The sequence below is a fragment of the Dryobates pubescens genome, chromosome 8 (genome assembly GCF_014839835.1).
Source record: "Dryobates pubescens isolate bDryPub1 chromosome 8, bDryPub1.pri, whole genome shotgun sequence".
Lineage (NCBI taxonomy): Eukaryota > Metazoa > Chordata > Aves > Piciformes > Picidae > Dryobates > Dryobates pubescens.
The window spans coordinates 8312118-8325467 of NC_071619.1; the positions used below are offsets into that span (position 1 = coordinate 8312118).

Here is a 13350-nt window from a genome sequence, read left to right on the forward strand (position 1 = left end):
AAAGCTTGCTCAAAAGCGGGACATTTCCACTCATGCCAACCCTATCAGGGCAGCCGAGGCGAAGAGACAGGGCAGCTCGCACCCGGCCCGGCACAGCGGCAGGAAGGAGGGCCAGGGCCGTTTGCTGCTAGCTTCTCCTCGCACGGGACTCGCCAGCACACAAGAGAGCCCTTAGGGAAACCCCTTTTGCCCAGGGGACCTCCTGCCCCAGCACAGCGCAGCTAGGCCAGAGACACGTCCGTCAGAGGCAACGGGAGGCAACGGCTGGCAACGGCTGGCAACGGCTGGCAACGGCTGGCAACGGCTGGCCCCAGCCCGCTCCGCTCCGCCGCCCAGGACCCTTCCCCGACGCCACGCGCCGCAAGTTCCCCCCCGCCAGACGGAGCGCCCGCGCGCCCGCCCCACGACTCGCAAGGCGGCGGTGGTAACGCCCCACGTGACCCGGAGACCACGTGAAGCGGCGGAGGCGCTCGGCCGACCAACACCGCGCGCCGGTAGCACGTGACCGGTTGGGTGCTCTCGCGAGCGCCGCTGCGCGCCGGGCCTTTGCCCCGCCCCTACCCCCGGCGAAGGAGACGGAAGCGGCTTTGGCCCGACGGGATCGTGAGCGGCGTCACTCCGCTCTTCCCCCCGGCCCGGCCTGGGCCCCGTACCTCCGACGAGGTGAGAATCAGTGGCTGCTGGTCGGCTCCGCGCGTCCTTTTCTGTCCGTTGGCGGTCTTGTCCTTACGGATCTGAGGAAACTTGGGCCTAGGTCCAGGCCTAGGCCTCGGCTTAACCTGAGCCTAGGCCTGTTCTTCGGCGCGGGCCTGCCCTCACCGGCCAGGCTCTACATCCTCGCTGTTCCGCGGCGCCCCGAGGCGTACGGCTCAATCCGACAGGAAGCGGGTGGCGTTAGGCAGGACTTGCCGCCGCGGGCCCTGGCGCCAGGCGGTTAGCTGCTGGGAACACACCGGGAGTGGCCGTTCTATGGGTGCCGCACATGATTCCGGCTGAGGCTGGTGGCAGCCAGAGGGGAAAACTGTAGTTTTCTGAAGATGTGGGTAATTCTGGCGCTGGCTAAAGGCCCTGCTGGTTTCGTAATGTAAGATAACGTGTTTTCCCGGTGCACGCACAGGCACGTGTTCAAGCGTTCCTTTATTCAGAAGTATCTTGGTGGCAGTAGTTGAACAAAAAAAAAAACAACCATCAAGGTGAGCAGCTCTTTATATTCAAAGAGTGCATTACGGGAACGTAGTGAGTTGTATTTTTAACACTTCACTGGTATTCTTACTGTTACTTGTCAGTTTCACTTTACTCGCACAACAGTACTTGATTAAAAAGGGCAAGCCTGTTGTTTTGATGTGCTGTGCCCCTGTGTTTCTTGCAGATGTCAGAAGACCTTGCTAAGCAGTTAGCTAGCTACAAAGCTCAGCTTCAGCAAGTTGAGGCTGCCTTATCTGGGAATGCAGAAAATGAAGACTTACTAAAACTGAAGAAAGACTTACAGGTGAGAACTCGAGGATATGAGTAGCTGAAAACTTATGGTCTTTTGGAAGTGCTTCACCTTTCCTAATATTGGCATTGTGACAAAAATAGACATTTGGTGGCTCTATTACTTTTGACATAACTTGATACAATTATGGTAGGGTTGGTTTGGGGAAAAAAATTAAATCTGGGCTATTTTAAACCTCTCATATATGAGTATAAAATAGGTACTAATTCATAGCAAATTCTTCTGCTACAAACATTAGCTAGAATGATGACAGATATGCCAGTGCTGTCTGCACTGTCTGATTTTCTTTAGTTTTTAACTGTTATTTCTCAGAATTATTTTTGTTGTTGTTGCTTGTAGCAATGCTAAAGCCAGATGGTTGGGCTTAATGTTATGCTTTTCTGCCTGCTTTTGAGTTGTCAATGCCTTTGATCCGGAATCTGTTTATTCATTTGCATTGCTATTGCTGGAAATTCAGATGTTAGGATGTAGTTCAGTGTTCCTGGTATAGCTAACTCTTGATTTTGTTATGATTTTATATAAGAAAGAAGAGAGCTGTGTCCTTTCTTGGCCATCTGCAGTTTTTTAAGCATTTAAGAGCATGCTGCATTCCTAAGAGCTGAAGGCCATTTCTGATCTTTAGGGTATTGTTGAGTGGCAAGAAGACCACCAGCCTAATTTTACATTGATAAGTGGTCTTCTGATTCTTGTGCACATCAAGACACATTGGCATATGAGACAACCCCAGCACCACTGTTAAAATTTGTCACAAGAGTGCAAGATGCTGCTTAATTTCTGTTGTGGATTGCTTTAGCTACTAGATCTTCCAATACCTTAAAACCATCCAGGTCAAGATTTGAGTCACCGCTGTTGTGTGTGGAGGTAACGGCAGTAAAAGCGATGCTTCAACCAGAGTATGCCTCAGTTCTCTAGAATTTCTCTTAAACTACAGAGGCTTTGTGCCCACAAAGCACTTTATAGATCATCTTGATGTCCTTCATTGTACACTGTTAAAAGCATGTGTATATGTTTATATTTTTAAAATGCACAGCAAAGCCCATATGGGATGATATTTCCGATACCAACACGACCTCGTCTTTGATATGCAGAGATCATTGATGTGAAAGGACAACTTGCAAACTTTTTAATAAAAGCTTTCTGCACAGAATGGGGAAGATCTTTACACTTTCGTCCCCAAAAGGTTTGCTATCCCTATGTTCCACCTTGAAAATGACAATGTTTTGCGGACTTAATATATTGCCGACCAAGCAGTTGTAGAAATGGGTTTGATGCTTCGGTGTCCCAACTGGACAGCTTGCTGTCTGGTCCAAAGGATTGTTACTATGTTGTTGAAAGGTTTTTCTTTCCCTTTGCAAATAGGGACGGCACTAGTGGCTGGAGAGCTGCCAAGCAGAAAGGGACCTGGGGATGCTGATTGACAACCGCCTAAACATGAGCCAGCAGGGTGCCCAGGTGGCCAAGAGGGCCAATGGCATCCTGGCCTGCATTAGGAATAGTGTAGCCAACAGGAGCAGGGAAGTCATTATGCCCCTGTACTCTGCACTGGTTAGGCCACACCTTGAGTCCTGTGTCCAGTTCTGGGCCCCTCAGTTTAAGAAGGACATTGAGACACTTCAGCGTGTCCAGAGAAGGGCAACAAGGCTGGGGAGAGGCCTTGAGCACAAGCCCTATGAAGAGAGGCTGAGTGAGCTGGGATTGTTTAGCCTGGAGAAGAGGAGGCTCAGGGGAGATCTCATTGCTGTCTACAACTACCTGAAGGATGGTTGTAGCCAGGAAGGGGTTGGTCTCTTCTCTGTAGCAACCAGAACAAGAGGACACAGTCTCAAGCTGTGCCAGGGGAAGTTTAGGCTTGAGGTGAGGAGAAAGTTCTGCACTGAGAGAGTCATTTGTCATTGGAATGGGCTGCCCAGGGAGGTGGTGGAGTCACTGTCACTGGAGGGGTTCAAGAGGGGATTGGATATGGCACTTGGTGCCATGGTCTAGTCATGAGGTTTGTGGTGACAGGTTGGATCATCAAGATCTTTGAGGTCTCTTCCAACGTTGGTGATACTGTGATATACTTAGCTTGTTCCTGAGTTTTGAGATAAAAATTCTTCTAAGTATTGTTTTGTGAAAGCTGAGCTTTTCCCTTTTTCACTGAAGCACTTCTAAGACAGTGTCCATGCATCCAAGAACCAACCTTACCTTTTGTGTCAAGTAGAACTGATAGTAGCTGTCATCTTCTGTAATTGGAGATGGTGGGCATCGTGTTCTGGAGCGTAGGGCTCGGTCTGGTTTGTAAAGACCAGTTGGTCAGGGAAAAAAGTCAGGAAATTCTAACTCTCTGGGTCATATCTTCATGTCTCAGGGATGTGGCAGCAAGCTGTGCTGCCCTGCTCAGCTCATTTGTCTGTACTGAGTTGCTGTGGCAGTTTCAGTTGTGCTCAGAAATTGCCTTTGAACAAGCTGGTCTGTTAAAGACTTTAGAACTGCCTCATGAGTTACAATAAAATGAATGTTTCTTGTGTGCTTAGCACTATGATACTTAGATATCAGATGAAGATTTTTACCAAAGGTTTGCTGTTTTATGAAAAGTTTGCCTGGTGTATAAGTGACTTGAGAAAATGTAAAGAATTGTAATGATAGACTTGTCTGAAATGATTCACATCTGAGTTCTACAATAAGCCAACGATGACTGTGGCAAGAACAAGTCAACAGTTTTGTGTTACTGGTGTAGTCTGTGTAGCTGAATCGCTCGCTGTCAGGTAGCTTGTGCCTGATGTATTTGACCTGCTGAAACAAGATAGCTGTTCCAAACCATGGTGTCTCTTGGATTTGCAGAATACAGCTTTCTGTATGCTGAAGAATAGTTTGTGTGTGGGAGGGGAAACTAGGTTAATGCTGTGTGTTTTGTGAAGCACTCTCTAATTGAGTAACTTGATAAACAAAACCTGTTCTGGGCCAGCTGTAGTAGTACAGAGAATGGAGACCACAGGAGCAGAAGTAATTGGAAGCATGTTTCTGTGCTTATGGTTACTACTGATTGTGCTTACTAGTGCACTTACTAGCTGTACCTCTAAAAGAGCAGAGGGTGTTGGAAATTCAGACATTAAGCAGAAGCAAACTTGTTAATTCCATTCATGCCAGCTGCATCAGATAAAAATGTGTATAAGTTGTGGTGTTCACATATTTGGGAACTGCTCCTGATCCTCTAAGGCAGTGAAAAAGGTCAGCTTTGCTGCTTTTTCCTGAGCTAGTGCTCGCACGCCCACAGCTGAACAGGATGTGAGACTGAGAGGAAAGCTTAGGCTCCACTGAGCCTCATTTGAATGTTGTTCGTCTTGTAACCTCCTCCTATTTACTGTTGGGAGAGTGATGGGTTTATGCCAAGATACTCAAACTGAAATATTTTTCTCCTTCGAGGACTATTGAGTTGCTTTGCATTGTACAGAAAGTTTAAAAGGCCTTTTAGGTGCTGACTCCTTTGACTAGAAACGCTAGTGAGAACCATCGGTCCTGATTGTGCAGAGTGAGACTGTAATGTTGACAGGAAGTTGGGGGGGGGGGAGAGGGTGGCTTTTGCTTATTCCTGTCTGGGAATAATTGTTATTTGTCTTGTTGGATTAGTAAGGGAGGGCCTGACCTGAAATCTTGTGGTCAGGGAATTTAGAGGAGAACTAACACTTGCATCAAAATGACTTAAGGAAAGATTTTTTTTTTTTTAAAGACACTTTTTTTGGTGGTGTTTTTGGTTTTTTTTTTTTAAATATGCATCTAAATACTTTCTGTGAAAGAAGGCTTTACAGGGTGGCAGTGGTGGAATGTACTTACCCACCCTGGCTTCAGGTGCTTCAGATCAGGCAAGCCACGTAATTTTGAGTAAACTGAAAAACATTTAATGACTTAGAAATGCTGCAGTTGTAGTGTCACATGTTTTAGAGGTTATATACATAATTTATCCAGCTAGCCCAAAGGGGAAGGGATGGAAGAAACTGCCAGCTACAGAGACAATAGCAGCATTAAGTCCTTTAAGGTTTTGTCTTTAGAGCACTGCCCTGCTGAACACTTGCTCTGCCCACGTGTGGGTTTTCTGGTCAATAACTAACATCATGTGCAGCCACGTGTGCAGTCACATTGATTTTTATTTTGTTGCTAATTATTGAGGCCTTTGTGCCTATGAATGAACAATTCATCTAGAAAGAAAAGCTATAAAAATAACAGGTGACTCTTTGAAATGGGGAACTTCACTGCATCCACCTTTTTAGGGATCTATTTACCTTACATCATTTTTAAATGACTAAAAAGCCAACCCAAACTTAGACCACTCTGCCTCAGCGGTGAATTTAATACAGCAGCTTCAGTAAAACCAAACCAATAAGCTTGGGATAAAAATGTGCATGGTAACAGAGTTCAAGAAATTATTCTTTGTGGGTCTTTTGTCTTTTATAGGAAGTCATAGAACTAACCAAAGATCTTCTTTCAACGCAACCTTCGGAAACTCTTACAAGTTCTGACAGTTCTGCTTCTGCTCTGCCCAGTCACTCCTGGAAGGTTGGAGATAGGTGCATGGCAATATGGAGTGAGGATGGACAGTAAGTGTAGAAAACTTCTCTAACAGTTACATGAAATAGTTCAATGGTAAGAGACTTTAATTCAGTTTGAACTGCATCTAGGGTTACTAAAAGCAAGAAGAAACTAGGAAATAAATATGATATTAGCTATCATTGTACTCTCTTAAAGGTCAGTACTTTAGATAAAAGCAGAGGGATGTGGAGGCATTGTCTAGAAATGCCTTGGGTGTCATTAACCTTCTAAAAGTAAAGTAGCTTGAGTAACTTACCATTTATTAATGTAATATATGGCAGACTTTCATGAATTGATCTATCAGAGCAGTCTTTTGTGAAGGTTTTCAGGATGTAGAATTCATAATTTATCATTACATTCATATATGTGTTATTGCTTGCTATCAGGAAAAAATCCTTGCTGTATCTCAGCTTGTGCCTCTGATTGGAAATTATTTTTAATTGGAAATACTGCTTTTAGCCATGAGATAACTAGCTGTGTGGTGTAAATACAGAAGTAATCAACCTTTTGCATTTAGTCTTGTGTTAACACTCTAGTAACCCCACACACAAATATTGACATAGCTGTTGATGTGTTGGGTAGAAAACAAACAGTGAACAGTTTTTCTGTTGCAGATTAAATAACATGCTTTTGTGGAGGAATTTGAACATTGAGTCTTGCTGTCTTAGGTCACCACTGGGTCACTTTTTTTCCCCCTGATCACTGGGTTAGTTGAGTAGAGGTTGGGGAAGAATGTACCAGTGTCCACTGAAGTGGTCCTTACTGGACTTAATGGAGTTGCTTCTTTTTAACCCTCTGTTGCAACATTTCTTAAGTGACCAGTGTTTCATGAAGAACTAGCCAGAGATTAATACTTTTTGCCTCATTCAGTTTGGATTTCCATCTATTTTCATCTAACTCAGCTCACGATGTTGGCTCAGTAAAATTGCACAAGAAATTAATTTGGTTAATGTTACCTGGAATATTGTTCCTGAAACATCTGTTTCATTCTTCTGTTTGCTTTAGCTCTATCTTTTTGCACTAAATTTAGACACAGTTGTTTAAAATCATTTTGGAAATGCCACTTGTCTTTTTCTTTCCTCATTCCCGTTATGAGGACAGTTTGGCCGAAAAGTTTCACACACCTGAATGTGAAATGGATGGATTTCTGCTCAACTTTAAAAGCTGACATTTTAAAGCACTAAGAAAGCTTCTAATTTTATAAATTTGAAGAGGGAATATTTTAAAACCTTCATTTTTTTCATTAGTGGTTTTTTTGCATAGAGAAAAACAGAAGCAAAGCTTTGGTCTTATGAGCTGACATTTTGCAAGACTCCTCTGTGAATTCCTTGAAAGGCTCTTCTGTGAGTGCAGTGGCTTGTTGGGTCATCTGTCTTTTTTAATCCCATGACCTGCCAGAACTAGAACCAAATCAGGGTGTTTGGTTAAATTGGCCTCAGCATTAATCATTAGTCTAACTATGAGGCCATTGCCTCTTGATGCTGAAGGTCAGCTACAGCAGATTCCAGTCTTTGTACTTGAATCCCTTTAAGAAAATAATCTCTTGGTAAGATTTGTGCATTGTCCCTGAAAAGGAAGGCCAATGTTTGCAAATTTTTTGCTTAATGCCATTAGCTGGCTGACAGTGTAGGTGTTGAAGGGCTGAGTATTCAAGCTTTACTCACATGCTTACAGCCATGATATCTTTACAGGTGTTATGAAGCTGAGATTGAAGAAATAGATGAGGAGAACGGAACAGCTGCGGTCACGTTTGCTGGCTATGGCAACGCTGAAGTGACACCTCTGTTCAACCTAAAGCCTGTGGAAGAGGGAAGAAAAGCAAAAGAGGACAGTGGCAACAAACCCATGTCCAAGTAAGTGATACAGAGGCAGAGGTCTGAAAGCTCCTTCGGGGTTTGTTGTTGTTCGTTTGTGGGTTTTGTTTGCTGTTTGGTTGGGTTTTTCCCCCCTCCACAGATGTCAAATTTCATTAATGAAATTTTACCTCATTTTTGAAAAATTTGCATCTCTTTAATATCTTCAAAAAGGGTCTTAAATCCGTGTAGCAGATCGTGTTTGGTAGATTATTGTGGCTGGCATTGTGTGGTACGTATCCTGGCAAGATGGTGTGGTGGACTTTGTTTTACTTAGCTTATGCTCTCCCAAGCTTGTAAGCCAAAAAAAGCTGGGTACATGTGCTTTACCCAGTATCCTGCTGTGTCTAACATAGAAAGGTGTTTGTAGAGGCTAAACCCAAGATGGGTTTGGTTGTTTTGGTTTTTTCTTAGGGGGAGAGGCAGTACAATTTCAGAGTTTGTTATAGGCAATGATTTCATTCCTGAGACATTGCTCTGAGAGGTGCTGCATTATGGCATAGATCCACTCCTTGAACTTTCTTCTTAGCAAAGTAACTTTTCCTTCCATTGCTGCCTAACACTTGATAGCCTGAGTCATGCAGACCTACAGAAAAGTTTAGGCTTTTCACACAAAGGGGCTGTTTAATTTTTTCAGATCTTAGATGTTTCTGAAGTATGGAAGTGCTGATGGACAGTTCCATTCTCCGTTTCAGAAACAAGTAGCGTGCAGTGCCATAGGTTGCTGTATTGGGCATTGTCTTAGTCAGGTGGTGGTGGTTGTTCATATGCCCAAATATAGAAAAAACCTCAGAGATCATCAAGTCCAACCTATTAGCTAATGCCTAACACCTCATGACAACTAAACTATGGCTTCAAGTGCCAGGTCCAATCTTTTCTTGAACACCTGCAGGGATGGGGACTCCACCACCACGCAGGGCAGCACATTCCAATGGCCAATTACTCTTTCTGTGAAGAACTTTCTCCTCACCTAAACTTCCCCTGGTGCAGCTTCAGACTGTGTCCTCTTGTTCTGGTGCTGGCTGCCTGGGAGACAAGACCAACCCCCACCTATATAAACAAGCAATATAATGTTTATATATAGAAAGACTGGGGGGTTAATTTCTCTTTATCTATCAGTGAAGAATATACCCAAGCTGCTTTTTCTGTCATACATTAATAGAAAACTATTGTGCACTTCTGTCTAACAGGGGTTTTAGTTTCTTACAGGCAAAGGTACAAACAAAATGCCTTTTTTTCCTTCCCTCTAGAAAAGAGATGATAGCCCAGCAACGAGAGTATAAAAAGAAGAAAGCTTTGAAAAAAGCTCAGAGAATTAAAGAACTCGAACAAGAACGAGAGGACCAGAAAGTCAAGTGGCAACAATTTAACAACAGAGCCTACTCTAAAAACAAAAAAGGCCAGGTTTGTTTGGGTTTGTTACTATGTCAGTAACAGGGCCTACATTTCTGTGTGGTACTTTGGGAGAGAGGATGTGTTTCTAAATGGGATTTAATTTAAATGGGGTTCATCTTTGGGATTCTGAAGTGTGCAGCTGGGTATTCTGTACACTGAAAAGGCCTGGATGACTTCAGGGGGCTGCTGCTCTTAAGAGGCTGAGCTTGCACTTGGCTTGGAGAGCTGGGGTCACTGTCAGTTGTCAGGTACTACCTGTTGGAGCGTAGAACTTGAGGGCCTGTCCAAGCCTGCCTGCTTGCCATGTTTATGACCTGGCAAGCTCTAAGTAATTGCTCTGGAACAGCAAGGAGAGTGCAGGAAGGGCAGCAAGGACATTTTAAAGCCTTATTTAATTTTCATCATGGTTTGACTGAGAGCTGCTGGACATAGTGGTAAAACTTCTAATAATTGTTTGTAAGACAGAAATCACCTTGAGAGTGGCAGATTTAATTTCTTATTGGCCTGACCCAAGGTCCTCAGTACCATGGTCACATTCAGTACTGGAGTGCCAGGAAGCTCCCAGCTCTGTTGTCTCACTTGCTGATTGCATGTCATGGGTGAGCCAGCCTTTAGAAAACATCCTGTCTATGGAGTTAAGAAGTGGAAGGGTTTGAAACACTTCCAAGGGTAATGTTTGCTTGATGTTCTTGGTTGGTTGGTTTGTTGGTTTTTTAACAGCAAGTAAGTAATTATTCAGAAATGGCATTTTCTGTTCCATTTGCAGGTAAAGAGGAGTATTTTTGCCTCCCCTGAGAGTGTAACTGGCAAAGTTGGAGTTGGAACGTGCGGAATTGCAGACAAACCTATGACACAGTATCAAGATACCTCCAAATACAATGTTAGGCATTTGATGCCTCAGTAACAGGGGGAAAAGGTGGAATTTCATCTCTGCAGGGCTTTACACTTATCTTTTTATCATTATATTTTTCTAAAAGTAAATTATTTGTTAGCACATAGCAAATAGTCCCATTTTGTCACCATCACTTTGGCTTCAGCTGATACAAGCCTTAAATCCCCAGATATTGATTTGACACCCCTCCCCCCCCCAAGTCATTAAACTTTTTTTTGTTGTAGTTGCATTAAAATCCATTCTGCAGGTAAATGCTTTCATGAACTGCTGTTACCTGTTACTTTGAAAGCAGTAGTTATCTGCAGCTTTTATCTCTGGAACCTTCCATTCATACCAGTAGTGAAGTTTAGTTGTTGTTGGGGTTTATTTGTTTTTGGTTGTTGTTGTTTTTTTTCCCCCTTAAGAAAAGTGGTGGTATAAAAATGGCACCTTAACAGCCTCCCTTGTTTTGTAGTCACAGTGCTGTCTGCTGTCTCGACCACAAGCTCAGCACTACAGAGCTGCTGCAGCTCTGGGAGAGAGCTAGACTCCATCAGAGCTTACAGGAGCATGGAATTGCTAAGGAAGTTCTAAATGACTCCCTTACAAGTCCACTGAAGTTTGATTTGTACAGCTGCAAATGAGGGCAGAACAGGGCTGACAGAACTTTATTACTGATGATGATTCATGTGCTAGAAACAAATGAACTTGAATGCCAGTCTGCATTTCCTGTGCTAGAAGCTAAGCAGAGGAGACACTATTTTTTTCTTTTCTTTTTTTTTTTTCCCCCCTTAATCCATCAGATTTTCATCAGAACTTACTAAAATGTAACCAGAAAAAATATAGGACAAGCTCTTGAGACTTCCTTTTCAAAGCAGCACCCTTGTAACTATACACCCTGCCCCTCCCCAAGGACGAGAGACTTGGGGAGCACAAATGGTTATGCTTTGGAAAGGAGCCATCCCCTCCCCTCTTGCAGATCTTACAGGTTTATGGTACAGTGACTGACCTGGAGTACACCACAGCAGCTCATGTCTTGGCCTCCTCCTTCCAGTCGAGTAGAGCTGCAGCACAGCGGACGCAAATGCCTAGATCCCACTTAGCTGAGAGCGAGTAAAGGCCAGTCTGAAGATCCTGCCCTTGTATAACCCACCGGCCCTAGTGTTGGGTGTAACTTCAGCTGTATTGCAGTGCTGCTGAGCCCCTTCTGTTCTGTTCAGGAAACCAGGTGTAAGAGCTCTTGCTTTCTGTATTTCCTCTGTGATTTGCTTTCCTCTGTTCCTCGTTCTCTCACTCCTGGTAGCGGTGCCATCTCCGCCCCGCCGTGTTTCACGCAGCGAATGGGTAGCCCTGTATACAATGTAGATATTATTTTTGTAAAATCTAGGGCCGAGTTAATGGACAGGAGGACATCAGCTGGTTCCCCCCTCCCCCCCATTAGATAATTGAAGGGTGTTTCTTGTCCATTAACCCTGACCATTATTTCCCTGTATATTATGTTAATGTAGCTCATTTTGTAATTTGTTAACTAGATCAGGTCACGTCAGCAATTGTTGATGCACTGATTGGTGGAAGTGTCCATCAGTTACCTGAGTCACAACTCAAGCTAAACTCTACAACTGGTAGTTTAGAATCCATACATAGGAAAAGGTTCTTCCTATAATGGGAGAAGGTGATTTTTATGAATACAAAGTGTGTTAATTTCAGTTTTGTATGTTTAACTTTTATTAAATAAAGTGTTTAAAATCTGCTGGATACACTTAGTATCATAGTATCAGTCAATGGAAGGGACCACAAGGATCATCTAGTTTCACTCCCCCCTGCCATGGGCAGGGACACCCCATACTAGATCAGGCTGACCAGAGCCTCATCCAGCCTGGTCTTAGACACCTCCAGGGACGGTGCCCCAACCACCTCCCTGGACAACCCATTCCAGGGCTTCACCACTCTCACGGTGAAGAACTTCCTCCTCACGTCCAGCCTGAATCTCCCCACCTCCAGCCTCATTCCATTCCCCCTAGTCCTATCACTACCTGATATCCTGAGAAGTCCCTCCCCAGCCTTCTTGTAGCCCCCTTCAGATACTGGAAAGCCACCATAAGGTCATCTCGGAGCCTTCCCTTCTCCAGACTGAACAGCCCCAACTCCTTCAGTCTGTCCTTATAGGAGAGGTGCTCCAGCCCTCTGCTCATCCTTGTGGCCCTTCTCCGGACACGTTCCAGCATGTCCAAATCCCTCTTGTAATAGGGGCTCCAGAACTGGCCCCAGTACTCCAGGTGGGGTCTCACCAGAGCTGAGTAGAGGGGGAGAATCACCTCCCTTGACTTTGGCACTTGGCAAAGTGAAAGTCTGCATGGTGGGGGGGAAAGCAGCAAATACAGAACCTGCTGCACAGAATGTCCTGCACCAAAGTACATCAAGGTAGGGCGTGATAAAATAGCTTTTGCTTGGCTCCTCATCTTCACTGGGAGCAGGGGAGTTGTATTCTGTTGTGCATAAATTGAAAATAATCTGACCCTTCTGCTTTCTGGAAAGGGAATTTCTACTACAGCCTGCCCCCTTGCAGACACAAGTCTCAGCAGTGACATTAAATAGATGATAGTCCTGCAACACTGGCAACTGAGCGTGGGGGAAGGTCACCTGTTGTCTTTCACAGATGGCTGGGATACAGCAATACCCTCTCTCCTCACTGTCCAAAAGGAGCATCTTCCTGAAGTTAGAGCTGAAACACTCCTTACTGTGCAGAACTGGAGTTGTCAGGAAACCATGTGGGCTTTTCCTTAACTCCACCTGTTCTTTAGAAAACAGAAAGGAAAAAAACTTTCTTTCTCCAGCGAGCCTTAATCCCTATCTGCTCTGCACTACAGGTGCTCATTTTCTGGTCTAGTAAATGGTCTATCACAGGACTGTTTGGTCACTAGTCCTGAAGAGAGCTTGAGGTGCAGCACATCATTAGAATGCAATGTGGGTGTGAGCCTACCTCACTGTAACAGGCAGTCCAGCCCAAGTTAAAACCTGTTGGTCTCTTGGACTTCACTTTTGCTGAGCCTTTCCAAAGGGAATAAATAAGCAAAACTCAGTACCTTCAGTAACTGCCACTCGCCTCTCCTACCCTCTGGGTTGTCTAATGAACTTCACCTGTAACTCCACTGTTGGGCACTGCAAACACTGAA

General features: G+C 44.4%; 1 protein-coding gene across 1 annotated transcript; it reads left to right on the forward strand.

Moving 5' to 3' along the window:
* Window positions 1–550: 550 nt before the first annotated feature.
* SMNDC1 (survival motor neuron domain containing 1) lies at window positions 551–10388 on the forward strand. Its single transcript, XM_054163703.1, has 6 exons — window positions 551–663; window positions 1370–1489; window positions 5924–6066; window positions 7750–7911; window positions 9162–9315; window positions 10073–10388. Exons 2-6 carry the CDS (start codon window positions 1370–1372, stop codon window positions 10208–10210), a joined length of 717 nt encoding a protein of 238 aa, XP_054019678.1. The 5' UTR covers window positions 551–663; the 3' UTR covers window positions 10211–10388.
* Window positions 10389–13350: the final 2962 nt, after the last annotated feature.